General features: G+C 41.8%; 1 protein-coding gene across 1 annotated transcript in view; it reads left to right on the top strand.

Annotated features, from left to right (window-relative positions):
* The window catches only part of coro1ca (coronin, actin binding protein, 1Ca), a 47,576-nt gene that overhangs the window by 6,469 nt on the left and 17,397 nt on the right, over positions 1–23,710 (top strand). The window contains exon 2 of the mRNA XM_080766828.1: positions 15,700–15,899. Coding sequence (XP_080622954.1) covers positions 15,702–15,899 — 198 coding nt within the window. The 5' untranslated portion in view covers positions 15,700–15,701. The remainder of the gene's footprint in view (positions 1–15,699; positions 15,900–23,710) is intronic.

Here is a 23,710-nt window from a genome sequence, read left to right as displayed (position 1 = left end):
AAAGCTGAATAACTCAAAATCTACGGAGCTCTCCATGGTTTGGATAAAACGTGCGATGTTCGGAGGTCTTTGCTGATTATCCGGTGATCTAGATGGGAACATTGGCGCTTTCTAGAGCAAGGATGGCTTCATTTTATCTCGCTAGCATTGACGCTATTTATTTAGCATCTAAGATGGCAGCCCAAACAGGATGAGAATCCAGAGTGTGTCACATTACAACTAGCCTGGGGTCCACCTATGCTTTCTATGGCATAGGCAGCTCCCGGCAGGATCCACCGGGAGAATCTAGACGTAGCTGCGCGACATGAGACTAATTAATTAGAGGGACAGACAGAGAGAGGAGTGTACGTGTGCGTGTGTGCGTCAATTTAACAAAGGTGCAGACAAAATCAGCAGAGAGTGATCTAATTTTGCGCTACTGTATGCCGTATTGAAGTGGACTCGGACCCAGACTTTTTTTCTCTCCCTGGAAATAAAAACGTCTGGTTTTACAACCGGCTCGGTTGCCAGGTGGCAGTAGATGGATTAATGTGTGAATACATCTGCATGCCACTGGACATTGTCCCGATCTGATTGTCTCCACCAGGTCGAAGGCATGGGGAGAGAGTATGTTTTGCACTCCGTCCGTGTGTGTCCCCGTCCGTCTGTGAACAGCTAATCTCCGGCACCGTTAACTCGGTCGATGCCAAATTTTGCACACACACTCCCTGGATGCCAATGATGAACCTCTGCCCCAACATTTCCAAAACTCCTGTTACAGCGCCACCAGGAGGACGTTTTTGGACCGTACACCTACAGATTTTGTCCAAACATCACGCAAATTGGTACACAGTCTCTCTAGAGCCATTCAACGAAACCGGTCTTTCAGATTTCTCAGACTCCATCCTGATTGGCTAAGATTGGCTTCCAAAGTTCGCAGGAGTGCTCAGTTTCAAACAAAATGCTGCAAATCATGAACACATCGTGAGGTTTCCGTGAAATTGTGCACGCACATTCCCACTAGTCCGAGGAAGAAATGCCACATGAACATTTTCAACTCAGTCTCATGGTGGTGCTATAACTGGCCGAAAAGTGTTTTTACCTCCAACTGCACGGATCTGTGGAGATCTTTGTATGCCAACTTCCTAGAGGCCAAGGAAAAACCTTTGCCTGGAATTTTTCACATCTGCTCTTTATAGCACCACCAGGAGGCTGACATATGTAAAACACATTTTCTAATATTACTCCTTCAGATTTTATCCAAATTTCACGCAAATCGGTACACATGCTCTCCGTAGTCATGTGATCAAGACGGCTTTGTTTGATTTCTCATAATCCACCCTCATTGGCTACGATTGGCTTCTAAACCTTTCAGGAGTAGCCCGCTTTGTACCCGTTTTGTACAAATCGCCACAACTACTCAACGCAGCTTCCGATTGTGGTGAAACTGTGCATGCATATTCCCACTAGTCTTTGGAAGAAATGCCACTTGACCGTTTTCAAATCAGCCTCATGGTGGCGCTACAACAGGCCAAGCCGCGACACACACACACACACACACACACACACACACACACACACACACACACGTTTATATTTCTCCTAAACATTTTGCCAAACATCACACACACACACTCCTATCCTCCTGATGGAGACCTGTGCCCAAAAGGGCACCTTTTCTAGTTCCCAGTCTTTTTCCAGTGTTCAAATGTGAATCTGGCTTAGGTCAGTTGTCGCTACTTGGGTCAGTTGTCGCTACTTGTGTTTGTGAATGTAGGCCTATTTCCTCATTGCTATTGTATTTTACTGTCAGCCCTGTGGCTCATTCTCAGGGTGTGGCAGTAGTATCTCTGTTGCAGTCCTCTCAATGACAAACCAGTTCGAGTACAAATAGCCATTGACAGAACGGGATGGCCAAAGGCTTAATTAGAATGCATGAACGTCACCATGTATGGCAGGGACAACGTCCGTCCATTGCTTAAGACAAGTCACCAAAAAGGGTGCTGGAATCCTCAGATGTGAGACTACTTTATGCACTGCTGTAAAACACACACAGATTCATATAGCCTGCCCTAATACATTGCCGTAGCATACACATACTTTGTGAACTGTACTGGCTGTATGTTGAAAAGTTGAACTTAAATTGAGATTATACATGCATGTCTCTCCAGGACATTTATAATATCTAAGAGTCACTTTATACGCTATATTTTCACTTACACATGTGTTTCTTGTCTATTATTATTAAATAAGTATGGATTTATATTCTAGAGTCTACTCTAGACCTTAAATTATATAAAAAATTATTTTCTTCTTTAGCCAAACAAACATAGGCTAAGTTATAATAGTAGTAGTAGTAAATAATGCAATTTTATTTTAATGTAATATGTCTCACAGACTCATGGAATCATGGGTTGTGAATAACGTGTGTGCTTAAGGTGGATGGACTGGATGAGTGTTACTATACAATAAGAATTATTTTGACCTAGAGATTGTACAAATAATGATTTCGTCCTTTCAGTGACAGTACACAATTTAAGATTGGGTATTAGCTATGACGTTGGTGTACTTTAGCAATGATCATCATTATGACCAAATGTTAATGTATGAGTACTTGATACTTGGGTGACTGATCTAGCCTTTGGGCCATCAGTGATTCATCACTGTTGTGTTGAGACACCATCTCAACAGCACAGGCAAATTGAGGCAATAAAAGAAGGCATGCTGGCAGATATGAGCCATCTCTCTCTCTCCCTTTGCCCCCCCCCCCCCATCCCCACAGCTCTGTTCCTGCTTTTCAGTCAAGGCACAACAATTCCCCTTGGTTTAAATAGAACAGTAGGCAGCCGTTTGCCTCCCTGATTAATTATGTTTAGAGTCGAGAAGAAAAGGCTCCCTGATTAGTTATGATAGAGTTGAGAAGAAAAGGCTGCAAGATCTTACTCCCTGTGTGCCTAAGTCAAGGCTGCAAGAGCTTACTCCCTGTGTGCCTAAGTCAAGGCTGCAAGATCTTACTCCCTGTGTGCCTAAGTCAAGGCTGCAAGATCTTACTCCCTGTGTGACCTCAATTCCTCCTTCCATTATCACTTCACATATTGTGCCCAATCCCTCAGGGCAGCCTTATTGATTATGTTGTGAGATTGTTTAATGTATATTGCACACATGGCACGGGGCAGGGTTGCAATAATATAGCTGCTTCTGAGATAAGTGTGACCTGGTAATATCAGATGACATGATGGAACAAGATATCTTGGCCTGTATGTTCAAGTTTTAGCTAGACTAACTACTGAAAGACACAACAATAAACTTACTGACTTTTGCTGAGCTGTAGATATCTAATGTCTGTATGGAGTGAGTTGTGGATTGCAGAGTAGGATGTTAAGCCTGTACTCACAATTACAAACCACGCCATATCACTATGATTTTTACATCACTTGACAACATGGCAGGCGTGCCAACAGCAACGTCTTGAGGCTCAGTGATGTTGAAATGCTGCACATCGCCTGTCTCTGACACATTATTAAGAAAGGATGCATTCAAAATGATCAAATCATCATCCACGGGACGCATCCTAATACCTTGTAAATGAACAATTTTTTTTGTGTTGAAACAATGTTTTTTAGAAACGTCCCTGTAAACAACAATTGCAGCAGACATTTACATTTTGTGCATACACAGACGAGGCACGAGGAGGAGCACTTTTCTACCGGTCACGGGTGTCATAGTGACCCGTAGAAGAATTCTACCCCTCGTGACTTAACTATGCAATCACAAAAATTGCTGATAATTCCTCATTATAATTCAAAACATAGCTGGGTTTCCTTCAGGGAAAAAACCATAGCCTGGGGGGGTGCATGTGGGGGCTGAACGTGTGCATGAACTGGGGCCGTGCTATATGGACAAACGTTCATGCCATTGTGGTAGCCTACATCTTTCTGACGACTTTAGTCTCGGCGCTGGACAATTTGTCTCGGCAGTGCACCGAAACACTCGGCCGAATTCCAGCATAGTGATATAGTTGTATAATAACATAGTGGTAACACTTGCTATGCAGTCCATGTCTATAATGTATTATTATAATCTGCTTATAAATTCTAACACTGTATAATTATAGTTACAAGCACTCATAAATATTCTTTATGTAAATTACGAAGCAATTAATTATGACATATACGGTCTTGTATTATAATACTTCATAATTGTTTTTTTGTGTGGGGCAAGGTTCATACTGTGTATCATTTTCAATTCTCATCTGATCATCCTAAATTCCTAATAATAATCACTGTTATGGTGTTATTATAACTGACTCTGAATGTTCCCTATGCAATAACCAAACAAAAAGTAATAAGTAAAGCAATATGCTGTACACTAATAACTAGAATAATATTTCACGTAAATTGCACGCTGCGTTCATGATTTGAGGCTAATGTTAGCCAATTAGGATGGAATATAAAATATCGGACAAATCCATCTTGAACACATGACTATAGAGATAGTGTGTAAGGATTTGTGGGATTTTGGGGCAGAATCTGGAGGAGTAATATAAATAAAAAAATTCTCAAAAGTCGGCCTCCTGGTGGCGCTATAACAGGCCGTTCTGGAAATTTGGAATCGACCGGGTTAACGGTGCCAGAGATTAGCTGTTCAAAACTTACTCTCTCCCCATGCCTTCGGCCTGGTGGAGACAATAATCAACTGTGATGTTTTACATTCAGATTAGATTTGAGGGGTGGAATAAAATTGAGTGGTCATTGGTCAACTCAAAGTGTTTTACTTAAACATCATTCCCAGCTAAGGAGCTTGGTGTGTATGATGACATGAGGACCATTTACCATAAAATGTTTTGGGTCAAAGTTCACATCCTAATTCCTGACTGTTCTTGACCCATTTAACAATATTATTATGTTCTTGCAGAGAAATATAATTGTACAATTATAAGCAGATCATAATGAAAACATATAAATGTATGTATTATTTTGAACACGTTCTAGCCATGTGATGGTAAGGTATGCACAGCAAGTGTTACCGTTTAGTTTTACTTCTGATGATGATCCCCTCACTCGCTCAGCCTGGACACCTCTTGAATGATCACCATTGGGTCCCGGGACCCATTACAATGACAAGAGTTCAATATCACTGGAGGCTCGTGAAGTGCACCTGAGCGATCTGCTAGGTGAGCGAGCACCAAGCAGCCAATGGCCTCATGCGTCAACAAGCCTGGCACGTGGCATCCCCGTTGGCCATGAAAATGGGCGTGTATGGACTCCTCTGTTGGCTTGCTTTCCATTGATCTGACCAGTGGCTCTTTGAGGCCTTTCTGCCTGAGTAACGGCTGCTCCAGTGACCAATGACCCAGATTAGTGTGGCCACTGTCACTGCTTGCCCCGAGGATGTGTCTGCCCAGTGCCTGTCTGACTCGCAGCGTGGTGGCATTTCCTTATATTTGCAAAGCAGTCTCCATGACTTTTCTGCATGCATATGCTGGGCGAATAAATATGTTGTGAACTTCGATTCAATACTTTAATGGAGTAGATCTCCCCAAAATGTACTTATTTTTGTATCAATTACACTCCCCATGAAGCCTTAAATTAATGGAGTTTCTTTTTAGTTTTTGTTGCATTCCTGAGCCAATAATGTGGTCATCACGTCATCGGAGGAGTAGGGGACTCATCAAATTATTGGCCTAGGTATGCGACAAAAATAAATAAATAATAATAATCATGAATGCAAGGCTTCATGGGGAGTGTAATTGATAGAAAATGAGTAATTATTTTGGGTGAACTACAGTACTGCTTTAATAATGCTAGGTAATGTTGAGTATTTTATAAATCACTGTACTTCCAAGTTGAACACAGGACTTCATTGTGCTTGCTTTTTTCTCAGTGGCAGCGTTCTTTGTTATGTGTAGATAACAACAAGGAAGGGTCAGAGACTCACCCACTGCTGATATAGGGAACGTTCTGAAGTTATTATCCACAAATGGTTTTGTCATGAAATATACAGTTACATATCATAGTTTCTTAAAGTTGACAGTCATTGTTAGTAGTTTACAGGGACAATTGTGTTTGGTTACTTTAGACCAGTATTTTCAGGATATACGGTTTCAGCATGGCCTCTAGCTCAGATATTACTAATAGTTTAGTAAATACTAGGGGTGCACCGATGTGGAAATTCTTGGCCGATAGTCGCCGATGTTTGTATACCGTATTTTTCCAAATGGTAGCCTGGGCTGTTAATATGCTAAATATCACTGGACGTACAAGGGTGTATTACCGGATTTGGCTGCAGAGCAGAACATCGGCTACTGCCATCGGTCAAAGTCAAGTTTTTTACCGATGCGCCGATGGCCGTTAACAAGGCAAACATAGGCCCCTACAGATTGTCGGCCGATGCATCGGTCCACCCCTAGTAAATGCTACTAGTAATAGTGAATACTTGATAGACAAAATTTTATATACCAGTAAGACGCCTGAGGGCGAGAAGCGTCTTGCTGAAACAACAGAGCTTCTTAATATGGCACAGTTGAGAAGCAGGAGCTAATGATGCTTGAGACCGGCGTGTGCACGCATCTGCTTGGGTGACCAGGCAGACTGCTGGGCAAGTGTTGTCGCTTGGGCATGGGATCAACTTTGACCAAAAAATGCACAATGAAAAACGGGTATGGCCAGGGTTAATGGCCTTGGGCAGGGTTCATGGCCATATATAGCGTGAGTGTAGAGGGTTTGATGATGTCAGGTTGACATGCGTGATCATATATGGAGACGTGATGTCACAATGCGTGACCATAATGGAGACGTGGGTGACTAGACAAGTAGACGTGATGTCACGATGCGTGACCATAATGGAGACGGACTAGACAAGTAGACGTGATGTCACGATGCTTGACCATATATGGAGGCGTGGGGTGACGGATTCACTGACTGACGGGTTTTCATAGTAAATGCGACTTGCGGTTGCAATAAGTCATATAAAATGTTTTCAGTTAAACACTACACATCCCCCTAGTCATATACCAAATATTGATATTTGGGTCAAGTTCTAAACGGTACCAATGGTGAAGATCCACCAACGGTGAAGTAATGGCAGAAGCTTCCTCCTCCTGGCGAGCATTGTCAGGCAGAATGACACCCACTGGCCAAGCTTCACTGTCTGTTGCACAATCAGCAGCACACCCCACCCAAGTCACTTATGTATCCTTCTATAGTTGTAAAAGCTCTACCTCCCTCTATAAATGTGTATATAATGCCTCTAATTCACTGTTTCACAAACAGTGGGTCACTCGAGTCATGACCCATTTGTGGGTCATAGAACAAATCCCAATTTGTCATATGTCATATTTCAAAAGAATATCGTTTGTATACATTTTTCTAAGAAATCCCATAAAATAAAAATATATATAATTAAGAAGTAGTAAACAACATTGATACTTGGTGGTGAAAATATGCTATTTCCGTGCTCGGACTATAGGACTGGTTTGCAACACTCAAACTGAAAATAGCCGATCTACAAGTTAGCAACGTGGCGTGCCACAAAGCAACGCGTTGTGCACTTGTAAATCTGATATTTTCACTAGTTTGGGTCCCGGGCAAACGTCGAATCTCTCTTCCCGACTTTTGACCTGAAAAGTTTGAGAAGTTGGGAACCACTGCTTTAATCTATCTTATTGGGTCATTTTCCCAAAATCCTCCTTGATGGGGTTCTTGATCTTTAATGGAAGATTATGTTTTGCTAGCCTGGCTTTGGCCAGACACATGTGGATTCACCGACACCACCTCCCCGGTATGAGTCTGGACTTCGGCCCATAGGCAGAAAGTATGCCTATATGAGAAATCAGAAAATGATCGGGGCCAATCAGTGACTGCGTTTCAACTGCTGTCCGACGCAACAAGTTTAAGTTTCCGCAGAAACGATAAAAACAGCTCTAAGTGCAGTTTTTGACTCAGACATGTATATCTGACATAGCTTGCTCATGTTTATGTAGAAAGTAGAAACTAAACGGTCCAACGGACCTTGTTTTTTAGCGCGGTATCTTTCAAGCACTAGCGCTAGCACGGTCAGCGTGTTGTTATGCCGATTGGCTATATGAATCAGTCAAGGCACTTACGGGACGAACCGTCCAGACCGGGGAGGAAGCGAAAGTGAATCCACGTTATCAGTCTGACTAAAGCCAGGTATGTTTTGCCTGGTTGCCATACAAATAAAACAAACACAACAAACGTACATAAAACAAACATTTAAGTAGCATCCAGTATGATTTGATCTGTCTCTAGGCAGAAGGCACATACTTTTGATGATCAAGCCATTGATCTTAACCCATTTTGGGCGGGGGCCCCTTTTGGTGTTAGCATTACGCTATGCTTTAGCTATTGAAAAATCGAAGAACGACTGACATAGAAACATAGCTTTTTCAGAAAACTGTCATTTTCAAACGGACATTTTTAGAATCTCAGGTCAGAATGGGTTAATGATGCGTCAAGCCATTGACACGCTTGAATGATCATCTTGTATAGTGTATATATAGTATAGTTTAGTTTGAATAGTCTTCGTTCGGGGTGAGAATTGTCATAATTTCTGTTTATTTATTCAGCGATAAAAACACAACGTTTCCGCCTCTACGGCTTTTGGCGGGTGTTATTACCACTGAATGAATACATAGTTTTGGGATCATTAAAGTGCAAATAACATGCATTTTAAAACTGCTTTTAAACTCTTTCAGCGCCACCTGGTGGTCACCAGTTTAGGCTTTGGTTGCCAATTCGCCCATTATATAAAAAAGAAAGAAATTGTAATTCTATTATGCATGTAATGTGCATGTCATCACCTGCACACCAGATTAGAGGAATTTTCAAAATATGAAGAAAAAAAAGGGAGCACGTCTTGTCGCCCGTGGCATCCGGTCCATAATTGGAAATAAAACGTCTTGTCGTTTATGGCTCTTAAACTGTTTTAATATTTAATATCATATTGTCTATGTCCCTCAAAGTTATCGCTATTTCTCGAAATAGCCTCGAAACCTGCACTCTTGGACTGCTAATATTTTCTGTTTATACTTTTTCCTCTACAAAAATGTTTATAATATATAGGTTTGTAGTTAGTCATTGATTATTCCTCAGTCTCTGCATTGCTATTTATTCTTCAATCCAGTTATTGCATAGCCATAAACCATAATGTAACAGAACTAACAGAATTGGCCCAGGTTTGTTCTTCTGTCAGTGGTTGGCTTGGCTTTTATAGCATTATAACATATGATAATGATAAGTAACATATCCTCTTCTATTTTGTGTAGTGCTGTGTTTGGTGTGTCACTGTGTCTGCCTGGTAAACCTTGTGCAGGCTCATTTGACCTCAAGAATATATATTGTTTTGTTGAGACTAGCTAAACTATTGTGATAATGTTGTGTTAAGAACAGTGCACAAAGACAATGCCCTCCTCACTTACAATTTTATTGCAAATTAACAGGCAATAGCATTCCTATCCAGACTGTAGACATTATGGTAACAAGACAGTTTTCATTAGCCAGTACTAAGAATCCTCCCAGGGTGACCAATAAAACTTGTTTGTTTGGATGCCTGTTTTTTCCTCAATGACCTCAAGTCTTGTGCTGTTCTCAGTTCCTCTCTGTTATACATATTCATGACTTAACGTCACATTTTTACTGGCAGGGGATGGGGTTGATATTGGACAAGCAATTATATTCAGGTTGTTGAGATCAGTAGTTTATAATCTTTGTTGGCTTCAGTACCCCCTTTCCTTGATTTCTGAATCCAAGTACCCCCCATTACCCAACTACAATATTTTGTTCAGAACTCTGCAAGAGAAAGCCATAGCTGCCTGTCATGTGATGCTATGAATGCTAATTTGTGAAAAATATATTATACAGTATTACAAAGAAGAAGAAAAATGGTGAGTGAAAGATTTGCAATTAGTTCTTCCTCAGCATATTTATTTTAAAATGTGGCTATAACATTTCAGTTATACTCAGTTTTAACTGTTTTGTTGTAAATATGTTCAAAATAATATAGGGACAAATAAGTACTGCTTTAAATTCAATAACGGATGTGCTACTTAATTTGGTTTAACACTTTACAGTTCAGCAAGTTCACAAAGTTTGTTGACGGTAAAACAAAGTGTTCCATTTTCCACTTTATCTTGCGTACCCCTGTAAGTCTGTGTAACCAGAGGGGAGCACACACACACGTACACCAATTTTAGAAACACTGGTTTAGATAACAGTTGTTCCAGACTCCTTAGTGATTTCTTGTGTTTGATGTCATGCATTTCAGTTTTCCATTATTTTCCCTGTATTTATCTAAAGGACTTCGACAACTACTTGCCTTCTGATACTCTAACCTTACAAGGCATAATTTGTGTTGCTGACAGTGTTTCTTTTTTTTAATGGCCATGCCTTTTTAGTTTTGACCATAACACGTTATGTTTCTTTTTTACATTCCTGTGCTGATATTTTCCTGATGTTGCTAAGCAGCAGCTCTGAGTTAGTAAACATGGCCTGGAGACCTCTTCGCAACTTGGCAGAACCATTAGCATAGTCGACTCGAGTCCGAGGCATGAGTGAGTCACGGCTTGACACTGACCAACCCAAATGCATTTTCCTGTTCAACCTCAGTGAGGTGAATCTTCCACAAATGAAACCAAGCCATTGATGTTATTTTGTCATTTTGTCATTTTCGCTCCTTTTACTAACAATATGTCGCTCTAGTGTTGCTGCGATTACTCGGGTCATACATTTTAATTTTGAGACATATCGTGTTCTGTTCACTCACAAGAGAACTAGAAGAGCATGAATGACGGGGGACAACGTGGTAATTTGCCAGTGTTTTTGAACAAGCATACCTTGTAACATTTGTGAGCATGTCTGTGACTTCAAAATGATGGAATCCACCGGTGGTGTTTGCGTCGATGAGCGGTATTTGTCGCAAACATAAATTACAGACCTAATAATCCTTTCCTCTTCATAATGATTCTGCAGCAGTAATATACCAATATAAAACAAGGAGCTTCTTTTGGTGGTATTTACTAGGCATGTAATTACTTAATTTCTGTGCAACAACTGTAAACATGCTTTCTTGTTTAGAACCTAGCTCGAGTTAACATGTAAAAAAAAAAAAGCTTTCTTTGATGGCATTTTAGGATAGGTGTAGACCTATTTGACAGTGCAGAAACATAATTTCCTTCCTGGATGTATTAACATCAACAACTCACCTGGGCACAGACACACTAGTAATTACTACTAAAAGCACTTGCAAGTTGGGAAGTGGAAAATACTACAAATACTGTACACGTTCAAGTGTGAAAATAAGTGAAAAGGTGTGAAAGCGGGCCAAAAGAAAAGTAGGCTTTTCAAAGGGAGACAGTCTGAGACACATGGTTTTGAGAGCAGCAAGGTGCTTGCCTGAGGTTCACTGGTTGGGTCAGGTCTTGAGCAAGCCAGGACACCTGGTCATCTGAGATTCTAGACATCACAGTGCACTGCCTGTAGTAGACCAATCTGCACAGTACACACCCGTCACCCAGTGTCATTTCAGTGAAACCATTATTTTTTTAATTTTAAATACTTTTACTGAAATCTGGTTGCAATGCAATCAGGGATATAATGGCAGTGTTCTCTCCTCTGCGTCATCAGCGCCCATACCCTTGCCCCCGGAGTGAGCAGGATAAGAAGTGGCCTGCTCACTCTTCATGGAGTGAGCAGAAACCATGAGCTCAATTCGGGGCTCTCCGGGTTGGCAGAGGGAGAGTAGTGCCCAGGATTACAGTTTAGGCAATTGGCACGGTACTGAAAACACATTACTGGTACTCCTTACATTTAGTTATAACCTGCTATATTCTTTGTCGACCGGGTTCCCCCTCCTTTTTCCCCTCTCTACACCAAATCTTTTCACCAAAACTAGCCAATCTACAAGTTCACAAAGCGTTGCATTGTGACAAGTTTTTTTTGTGAGCTTGTAGATCTGCTATTTAGCCAAATGTATCCCTATTAACAGTCTCTCAAGCAAGACAACAATTCCACAAATGAATACTATAGAGTCTGGAACAGCACCTCCTGAGTCCTGAAAGCTGATGTATGTGTGAAGGTCTGATCTATATCAACTAGAAAAAGTGCCCTTCTGGGCACAGGTCTCCACCAGGAGGATATGAGTGTGTGTCATGTTTGGCAAACTGTTTAGGAGTAAAGTTGTACACAGATCGATGCAGTTATAGGTCAAAACAGGAATTGCCCTGTTATAGCGCCACCGTGGCTGTCGTCCTCGGCTTAGTGGAAATGTGTTTGTATAATTTCACGGAAATTGCACACTGCATTTGTGATTTGTGGCATTTTGTTTGAAACGTACCAATAATGCGAGTTTTGGAAGCCAATCTTGGTCAACCAGGATGGAATATGGGAAATGGTACAGATCCGTGTTGATCACATGACTATATACCGAATTGTGTGATGTATGGATAAAATGTGTAATGTACGAGTAATCTACAGAAATGTGTTTTGCCAAAATCAGCCTCATGGTGGCGCTATAACAGACAGTTGTGGAATATTTGGGGCAGAGGTTCGTCGTTGGCATCCAGGGAGTGTGTGTGCACAATTTGGCATGGATCGGGCCAACGGTGGCGGAGATTTGCTTGTGACAGACACACACACACACACACACTCGCACTCTCTCACACACACACACACACACACACACACACACACACACACACACGGACGTGGTCGTGTTTTCTACTTCTTCAATAAGGTAATATATCTATAAATGCACCATGTGTCTGTACGTACGTGTGTACGGCTGTAATGCACGTAACTTGAGAACAGTTATCCCAGCAAATTCAAATTCGATACATGCGTTCCACACCCTCACAGGGAGTGCAGTGCCTGGTGTCGAGACGGTGTCGAGATCGAGACCACCACAAAAGGCCTCTGCCCAGGCTCTGGACAGGGCCCCTGCCCATGCTCCATAAGTCCATATATGGAGCTGGTCTGTTCTGACACCACAACACTCGTACAACGGGTATTGCATAGCCAGGTGGGGCATGGATCTTCAAGCGCCAGAAATGGCAATATCCTCAAAGGCTGCCTACGACATCAGTCATTTAACGCCTGTCATCAACATATTTGGGCAAAGTTTCAGCCTAATCCCACCTGCAATTGACTTGCAGTATAACATTTCAGTTCTAAAAAATACAAAATCTTCATAATATGTGAGGGAGATTAGCCCTGGACAGACAACCACAGACGCACACACACCCCGTACTGTACACACACAGACACTCTAGATGGCTTGCTTCCAAGGAGCCACTGTAACCCGAACAACACTACTGCTAGACTGGTGGCCTAGAGAGTGAGGCATGCCAAACCTAGGTCTTTTTCAACATAGATTGAACTCATTGAAGTGAAAGAAATGTCAGCATGTTCAGGGTTAGGGTTAGGGTTAGGCCTTTTTATGGCTTTCTGTTTCTAGTTTCTGCCCACAGGCACTAAATACTAAGAATGAACACTGGTATGTTTTGAACCAGACAGCGTTAAGTCACTTCAATCAGTTCCAATAATGGAAACTCACCATGATAAAATGATTGAGTGTTATCTAAAAAAAATGATCAAATCTTATACTTATCCTCCCATCTGCTGTGCTGTCTAAGATGAAACTCAGTTTAACTGCTTGTCTGTTCAGACCTCTGCTGGAAACTTCTCATTCAGAGATTGGCTACACAAAACATTTGCAAAAGGAAGTAGAGTGGCCTCTTGGGAATCGAAAGCTTCCTTGTTCGATCCCCAGCTCCCCCTGGGTTAGTTTCAAAGTGCCCTTGAGCAAGACACTTAACCCCTAACTACTCTCGACGAGCAGGTCCCTGCCTTGCATGCGTGCTGCATTTGATAACTTATTTCACAAAGGAAAATAGTTTAGAATGCCTGCTACAGCGCCATATCTCTACAGGATGAACTTCCTGTTTGGGATCGGATCCATCCGCACGCAGTAGGAAAAACATGCCATGCATTTCATGATTCTTCTCTATCTCTCTCTCGGTCTCTGTCTCAGACACCTTGAAAACCAGCAATCTGTGTCCTCCTGCATCACATTTGTGAACCACAGTCAAAACTATCAATGAGGGTTGTCTTAACATTCGTTTTAGATGAGACTGGAACTTGGTTTGGTTTTTGTACACTGATCTTAAACTGCTCTTTCTTCTGTAGTTTGAGGTGGTCTGTTATTGTAGGCTGAGTAATGGCTCTTGTAGCTCTTGGATTCTTTTTGCCAAACCCCTCTTGTCTGCCAACAGATTTATTTTAATTTTTATGTCTGTGGATAAGAATTTCAGCAGAAACGGCAACACAGTGTAGTAGCAGCAGGTATATTCAGCATCCGGGCCCTCCGCAAGTTTGCACCATTTAGCCAATTATTATAGCTTGCAGCTGGTTCAGTTTAGGTTAAGGTTATTAAGCACGGTTAATAGTAATTAAGGTTGGGCATCAGTCTGGTGTGGTTATGGTTACGGTAAAGGTATGGATCTGTGTAGGGCCCGCAAACTTTAAAGGCAGCCATAGTCGAAATGAAATAGGGAAATTGGGAAAATCTTGTACCGTACATCTTGATCACCAATGGCTCCAGCGATAATGTATACAGAGTGTGTGAGTTTTGAACATCATCAGTAGTAGTAGCAGCAAAAGGTGTGTTTTGCAAGTGGCAGAAATGACTGTGGGAGTTGAGTTGTGTGATGATTGTGATCCAAGGAATCCAGGGGATTTTATTTATATAAGAGTTTTAGGCCAAAACATGAAGAAACCTGTTATAGCATCACCATGAGGCTGATTAGAGAAATGTGAGATTTGAGTTTCTTCGTTGGCCTACTGGGAGTGTACATGCACACTTGCGGATGGATGCCTGATCTTCTGATGTATTGTGATGTTTTTTTCTATATGATATTGTATTACTCGACGACACTGAAAATTAGTTTGATTACTCAGTGTAATTTCGAGAATAAAACATACAAAACTTGAATGAATGAATGGCTGGATGGACACTCACAGGAGCAAAACCATAATCCCGGCCGCCCTCATCTGTTCTGGCCTGGTGGAGATAATATAGCATTTTCAAGCTCATTTCATTTGGCTAACTGTTATAAAATACACTGTATTTGATCATAGCTTCATTCATTACTCATTGCTCTATAAATGCATACACACTGCATTTAGTAAGTTTAATGCTTCTTGTTCGTGTATCCTGTTGATGCGTGTTGTTGGAGCAAAGCAGTGATAACCGCCCCATTCTTGCAGCTGAGCCATGTGCTAATTGCTAGCCACATTAGCTCATGTCTGCTGACAGTTGGTGGTCTGTCGGAGAGGAGAGGCAAGGGGAGCGTCTATTACGACACAACTTTGGAGTCAAAGAGCCTCAAACATCTGGATGGGGAATGTTTAACACAAAAAAGTTCACAGATGATCTCAAGCTGTTGTAGCAGCTGCAGTGCATACTGTATGTATTGGGATGTTTTGCACCCTATTAGTTGTAAACTAATTTTATTCCAGTACCCTGGGTGTGTTGCTGTTCATGTTGCAGCAGCAACACATACAGTATGTAGTAAGACTACATTCTTCATAGTATGTTTTGGTTTTGAAGTAGACGCAACATATTGAACAGTGCTCTTCATTGATAAAAAGGTAAAGTTTGTCAACAAACAATGCTGAATTATCCTCTCACCTCTTCTCTGCACAGATATGTTCAGACGAGTTGTTCGGGCGAGCAAATTCCGTCACGTCTTTGGCCAGGCGGTAAAGAATGACCAATGCTACGATGATATCCGGGTATCAAGGGTTACATGGGACAGCGCTTTCTGTGCAGTCAACCCCAGATTTGTTGCACTAATCATTGAGGCCAGTGGCGGTGGAGCTTTCCTCGTTCTTCCTCTTCATAAGGTAAGTTTATCTTGTCCAATAAAGGGTTTGATAAATCATTTCATTCATAAATAATTGTTTTTGTAATTTTTATTTCAAATATTTTTGGGATATAAGGTCACATGGCTGACTTCGGCCTACTACTGTACATTGTGTTGTTTTAACAATACCTCAGGCCTTCATAAGGGACTCCACATACCTGCGTGGCTTGAAATCCTATCCTGCCACTGATCCAGCACAGACAGTAATAAGACAGTCATACAATGCACTATTTACTGCGTTGCAGTGAACTGAGAGTTGCACAGCAGGAAATCATACATTGATCAGACATGCTGCAGTACTAATGCAAAACTAGTTACAACCTGTTGCTTATCTTGCTTACTGTATTCATTTACAAAGAGTACATTCTCCATTAGTGCTGTCAGAACGAATTTCATAATATGAAAGAAATTCGAATATTAAAAAATATATATATATTCGAAAGCTAAAATTGCCATTCGAATGGAGCTTTTATCATTTATTAATTCTATTTAATATTTTTATTTAGTTTTATGTTATTTTATCCGCTCACTAAATGTATGGAGTAACTAATCTACCGCTGTGAAATCTCCCCGGCCGCTTCCACTGCATGTGAAAAGGTGCACGTCCGGTCACGTCGCAGAAGAGGTCATTGATTGGCTAACGTAGGGCCAGATTTCAGGGTAAGCCAATCAGAGACAGTCTACAGGGTGGGCGGGCTTACTGGCAGTAACCCTTTTAATCGCAGACACACAAACCCTTGTAACACATACATAGATACGTCTAGTATACTACACAGACAGAAATCGCCGGTAGAACGAAAATCATAATAGTCTCACGACACAACTTTATTGCACATCTGTGCTTGCTTTTCATCCACGCTTCTATAGCCTTTTAAATCTCATTTCCCATCCACGGGCACAAGCAAAGTGATATCAGCATCTTCCACCCGATCTGTGGTGTTGTTTCTGACGAGGGTAGCAACTAGTTAGCATGGGAGCTAACATTAGTTTAACTCTGTTCGATATCGTTAGAAGCCAGACTGTTCTGACCCCATAATGAGTCCTCATTAATAACACTATGGTACACGTGACGGGAGGCGGCCTTTTTTCCGACAGCATTCTAGCCGACGGGGCAACGGTCCGCTCCGCAGCGGGGGGACATTGGACAATGCTGCGTTTACACGGGCAGATACAGACGAATGCTAATATCATTTGGAGCAGCTACTGTACACGTCTGTTTGCATCAACATGTTGCTGGCTTCACAATGAATGATAGACTTTATCGTTGTGTCTGCCCTTGTTTAATGGTCAGGGTTTCACTGTCCATAGCAGGCAGACCTGTCAAAACTATGCACTTCCCAAAACTCACAAGACATGCCAGCCACGTGTATTATTATAGGCTAAATATGAGCTAAAATAAACAATGTAAATATTCGAATATTTTCGAAAATTACAAATAATTAAGCAATGAAATTCGAATTGGATTATAGAGGTGAACTGACAGCCCTATTCTCCATCCATTCTTTAAAGAGCCGTGCCTCAGGTTGTGATTTAGCAGAGCTTCTAGGTGTGTGTGTGTGTGTGTGTGTGTGTGTGTGTGTGTGTGTGTGTGTGCGCGCGGTTGGTTTGCTCAGCTGTACCAGACACACGGGTGATCAGTGGACTGAGTGGAGACATGCAGAGATTGCAGATTAGACCTGATGTGGAGTGGACTATAACCCAGGTGTGTCACCTTGTTCGCTGTGGTTTAGCAGGACATACTGTAGCAGTGTACGGGGGAGACTGTGGCTCAGGAGGTAGAGCAGGTCGTCCAATGATCCATGGGTCGGCGGTTCGAATCCCAGCTCCTCCTGTCTACATGTCGAAGTGTCCTTGGGAAAGACACTGAACCCCATATTGCTCCCGATGTGCTGGTTGGTACTTGGTACCTTGCATGGCTTCCGCCAATAATCGGTGTATGAATGTGTGTGTGAATGTAATGCACAATCTATGTAAAGCACCTTGGATAAAGGCGATATAAATGCACCATTTAGTGTACGCTTCCTGAACAAGAGGTAGGCTCTGGTGTGTGTGTGTGTGTGTGTGTGTGTCAGGGGAAGAGAGGATGGTAGGAATAGTTTTTAACATAAATTGTATAGATGGATCAGTATAATTAATTCTAATGCAGATTGTATGTATGAGGCCTACATTGTTATGCCTAGTCCTATACACTACTTGAACTAAACCTATTAACCTTAAAGGTATATTCAGTGATTTCACTTAATTCAAATATATTTTGTTTTTTTTGGATAATCCTCCCTACTGTAGAGTGTGCTGACCATATAAGCCAGGAGTTCCTTCCTGTCCCCAGTTATGCTGTTGGCCTGTTGCGTGTCCCCCCACTGTAGAGCGTGTGTATGTATGTGCACATCTTGTTACCGGGGTGGACCGGGGGGTTTTCCAAATCACCAAAATCACTGAATGCTCCTTTAACTCAATAACACTAACTAATCCTACGAAACATGAAAAAATAATGGTTACATGATTGTGCCTGACCAACCAAACATGAAAAATAATGGTTACATTATGATTGTGCCTGACCAACCAAACATGAAAAAGAATGGTTACATTATGATTGTGCCTGACCAAAAGACGTTTACAAAAAGCAAGCTCAGATATTCCGCTAAATTATACATAACATCATTCTTTTTAAAAACTTAAGCATGACTCAATGTAACATTATCACTACTGAGGCAGAGAAATATCTACAACTCGGGGTGCTGCAAACTTTTAGAGTCCCAGAGTTTAGACACGGCAGCAATGCCCTGGACAGCGTGTGCACACAGTACAGACAGGCAGGGGCGGGTCTTTATACGCAACCCTATCAGGATTTTGAATGACGCGTTGCTGCACATGCACCACCAGTCCTTCACATTCAGCTCTGCTGCTAGTAGAATCAGTCAGATCAAGGCTCACAGTCAATACAGTCACTCTTACTCCTCAAAGCCTAATGATATGTTTGGCTCCAGAATGGATGACGTGTACGGTGTACTGTAATCTGATTCTGAAGTTGCTTACTTGCTTTAAAGATGAGATTGTGTTTGCTGCTCGGGGATCAAGGAGAAATTGTACATTTGTTTTCTGTAACTCCTTTTAAAGGCTTTGTATCACTTGCCAGAGTGACGTTCCACATGTGCTGATGCATATGCAGATGATGTAACAGGATTACATATGGGTATTTTTAGAGGGAAGAAAGTCTTTTTATCATCTTGTCAGCAATAAAGTAGTGACATCTGCAAGGTGACTTTTGAACTAACAAAATGTGGATGCATGGCATGTGACAGAGAGTCCCCCACCCAGCATTATAGCCAATAGAGATTTAAATGAGCTTTTGTCGTTAAGTCTTTTGTCCATGTCGATTTTGCGTACAGAGACTTCTGTGAGCAGTGCTGCTGACTCTTTGAGTCCCTATATACCTTTGGTATATACCTTTGGAGTGCCTTGATTCTTATATTTTTTCTAGTTTTTCATGTGTTTATGAGATGACAGTACTTCATTAGATTTTGCATTACTCTATTCCAACCACAAAGCGTGTTTGGAACAAGGCAGTGTTTTATAGAGCATTGTCCTGTAATCAAGTTGTTTAGACCTGTTGTCATTGTAAGCAAACATCTGTTGTCATCGTAATTCGTAAGCAATGTTTTTTATATTCAATGGGTCAAAAATCATCATAACCACTAAGGCCGCTTTAACCCCTCTGGACCCCTTGACACTGCTCCTAGGAAATGTTATGATGACCAATGGTAAATTGCTTAAGTTGTTAGCTGCAGCAGCAGCACATTGCCAATGTCTCCGTTTGACTGCCCCGTGTCCCAGCGTCAAGACGCGACACCATGAGTGACACGAGTGCTTCTGTGGCGTTGACAGATCCAACCTGGGCCTGTAATTACTGCCGTGTCATATGAGTCTGCTCTGGCACGGGGTACCGGATCCCCTGGCCTGTCATCACACAGCTTACGCCTCTCAGCACCTCACTGAATGCAGAGCCTTGTCCCAGAGTTGGAGCCGGGAGCTAGATTAGCTAGCTTCACACTCCTTCTGTCCTCCTCTCTGTGTCTCCGTCTTGGAAATGGACTGCCCTCTGCCTGACATGTCTCAGTACAGTGATGGTGTGTTCATAGAACAAAGTCTGCTTTCAGCGCTGAATTAAAAGTGGTCAGAGACTGATGTCTTTGTGTGCAAAGTAAAGCCTGTTCAATTTCCTGCAAGTGAGGCACAGAAAAAAGCTCTTGATTTTAGATCTGCCCACATGCAAGCTGTCAATTTATGTATTGTATTTTCCAGGACTGAAACAAATTTTCAATCATTCTAGTTGAGTATTTGCCTTCAAATCTAGTCCTATATGCGCTGATTAGAGCAATGGTCACTGAGCCATGGCCATTTGAAGCGTTAAACATTGCTCTAACACTGATGTAGTGGCCCATATGTTTGCGATTTCTTGCGACCAATCTAGTGTCAGACCCCTGGCCTGAACAGTGTTGGTAGCAGATTTGGTGCGTATTCGAGCAACAGAGCACCTGTGGCCCCTTATTGTCATGGCAGAGCCCCTGAACAGTGTTATGCCAGGTTTGGTACTAAGGATTGCTACAACGGTGCCTGCCCGGTGTGGCTATTGTCATGACATTGAATGGTTTGGTGCGGATCAGACCTTACAAGTCTGGATGAATTCCTGTTCTGTTCTTTGACTTAGAAGTGTCTATTTGTCTGTCTCTAAATGTTTTGATGAATTGAACAAGGTGGACCCTCTTGTAAACAAGTGTAATGCTTAATTGGGTTGTCCACTCACAGTTAACAGTCTTTGTATTGAGTTTGTGCTTGAAATGTACTGTAATTCTGCAAACTGTTAATAAATATTTCAATCAATCAATCAATGGATGTTATGTTTGTGACATGCACCATCCAACCATTAGGCAATTTTAATATAAGATTGCGTTCAGTATATTATTATCACAGAATACGATTGAGCAAAGTATTTGCTTTTGTCTCTGGTAAAATCGACTAAAACACAGAATTTATCGCAATTCTGGTATTATTATCTTTTTGTTCAAGATTTCTTTATTGGTATTTTTCAAATCACATACAGGTCAATAAGACAAAAGATCTCTGGTATTGTAAGGCTTTTATTACCATGTTATTTCCAAATAACTCCTGGGTGTAATGTTTGATAAAATAAGGCAGGTCCATCTGGACATCTCTAGTGCCTAATGCTGACAGTGCAGATCTCTGATTGACTGAGAGGAGAGGCTGTTCTGAAACTAGACTTCTGTTACAGATACACTGCAAGTGGTCAGTAAGGTTGCCCTTCAAAAATGCAGTTCTTTAATATTTAATTTATACATAGATGTTGCACCATTGTATAGATTTGTTTCAAAAATGTATAGGATGTTTCTATGCCATGCATGTGCTTTTGTGGGATTGAACCCTGTGCCATGGTCAAATCTCTGTGCATCTCTGCAGGGCACATGGATTTCAAACCGATTATTGGGTATAGTTTAACTTTTTGTTGCAAAGACACGCAGCCCTCCCCCAGTGTGATGGTGCATCTGGCTGGCTAGTCCATCTGCCCATGCTGTGCTGCTCTCAGCCTATGTGGGCAGCCAGCTGCTCAAGGCTTTTGTCCTACACTCGCTCCCAGCCAAGCCCTTTGTCATTGCCACACTCTGGCAGGGGGAGGTGGAGGTACCATGCTCCTATCCCCCCGTCCAAATATGCCTCACAGTATGTCCAATTTGTGGCCAAAGATTGTACAACTCTGTTGTTTTAACAATATAATGGGAGCGCAAGAACATTTGATTTCATACCTTTTATTATAGGTCTGTTGTGTTTACTGTATCTCTGTCGTGTCTAGTTGTTCATAGAAAGCATCTCTTGCAGGGTGTGTGTGTGTGTGTGTGTGTGTGTGTGTGTGTGTGTGTGTGTCACACGCGCTTGCGCGTGTGAGATTGGTGTTGCAGTCCAGCATGACTCAACTCAGCTATGAGCATTGTTGCTGCCTCCTGTCAGAACACATAGGGATTTGTGGAGAGGGTGTCAGGTGTCTGGCTAAACACATGTCATGCCCTTCTCTTATGCTTTAAATCTCCCCCCTTTTTTTCTTAGATTCGCACTAATTTATTCCCTTATTTCCATATGAAGGAAGCTGTGGTATTGTGAATGCAGCAACTAGCAAGCATGCAGTGAGAAATTCCTGCACCCCCCCCCCTCTCTCTGTCTCAGTGACTGGCCATAGATAGATTTATATATTACACTTGCCTTGAAATTATTATTTGATGCAGGCAAACATGACATGGTTCCGTTCTCATTTCTTTTCTGGAGTATTTTCATTTTCCGCACTGTCTGCAAGTGTTAGTTACTGTGTAAATATATTTAGGGCAGTATTATCTGTGGCTTCCGCTTTGGGCTTTTCTTGGTCTAAAAGTATGGCCATAACACCAAATGGTGTGTATTGCGTACTGTAAAAGGCATGTTCCATGCTAGCACTTCTGACACCACCTTCATACAAACTGCACAATGAAATTGGAGTGTGTGTGTGTGTGTGTGTGTGTGTGTGTGTGTTTTATTTGGATCCATTCCCTCAATCCTCCATTCACCTTTACTCAACCTTTGGTGTAAGTAAATCCCTGGGCATGTGCATAAACACACTTTCTATTTCCCTCTCTCAAACATACACGGTTGGCTACTTAGTACTTACTAAGTCTCTCATTATACACAGAGAAGATGCACACATAAAATGAATTTACCATGTTTAACCAATTTAAGACCCATTTACTTATGTCATACTACAAGCAAAAATACAAGCGCACAAAGTGATGAGATGTGAGTGACCCACTATTGTGAACTTGTAGATTAGCTACTTTGCTATTTTCAAAAATGTGAACGTTTTGGGACATTTTTAAAGATGTTTTGCTTATAATTACATGCCCAAGATAGGGATTGCAGTGCTTAATACAAAGGGTCTTTCCCCATACTCTGCTCAATCTGTATTCCAGGACCTCTATACTGCCTCGCTGCCTCTGCCTTCACCACTGCTGCCGCTGAGTCCTGCTGACTGCAGATTTTACCATATATGGTCATTCACTGCTCCCTGCCTGACAGCCTTCCAAGACCATTTCCTCCCTGCCTTGCCATTGGCTGCTACTAGCAGTGCCGGTACACATGTGATAATACTGGGATAGGCTGAAAGAGGAAGCGCGGCCAGGATGAGAGAAGTGTTTCTAGTGTCATGTGTTGCCTGTGTGTCAGTCTTTTACTGACTTTCAATGCCACATTATATATTCTCATTGATTTAAGTCGGTTTTCTTCTGTGAGATCTAGTAATTTGTAGGGTTAGGGTGGTCTGGTCTGTGTAGTTATTTGGTGGTTTAGTGAGTTGTCTATCATTTCCTTGAGCATTTTAACAGCTTATTCAGATAACCTTCTCACCCAGCAGACAGATATGCCATTGACATGTTGCACCGCCACCAATATTCCCCGGCTTCAGAATATCTATTCAAATCAGTGTTTTTGTGTCCATTGCTATCATAGAAATGGCATGAAACTAGTTTTTTTTAAATCAAGTGTCCTTTCTTAGGGAGCAATTGTATATATATTTAATACTTTCTGCTGGTTCCCAGCTGCAGAACCAGTGAGAGAGACAAAGGTAGTGTATAATTAGCTGCTGCTGACTGCTAATCATCACCCTCCATGGCCCCTGACGATCATAACAGTGGCCTTATAGTTCTAGACACTAACTTTGTCACATTTGCAGTATGTTGTTCGACTTGTAAATACTTA

The sequence above is a fragment of the Protomyctophum bolini genome (genome assembly GCF_963924005.1).
Source record: "Protomyctophum bolini genome assembly, chromosome: 6".
NCBI classification, from domain to species: Eukaryota; Metazoa; Chordata; class Actinopteri; order Myctophiformes; family Myctophidae; genus Protomyctophum; species Protomyctophum bolini.
The sequence above is the reverse complement of the archived record's forward strand: the minus strand, read 5'-3'. Positions and strand labels throughout refer to the sequence as shown.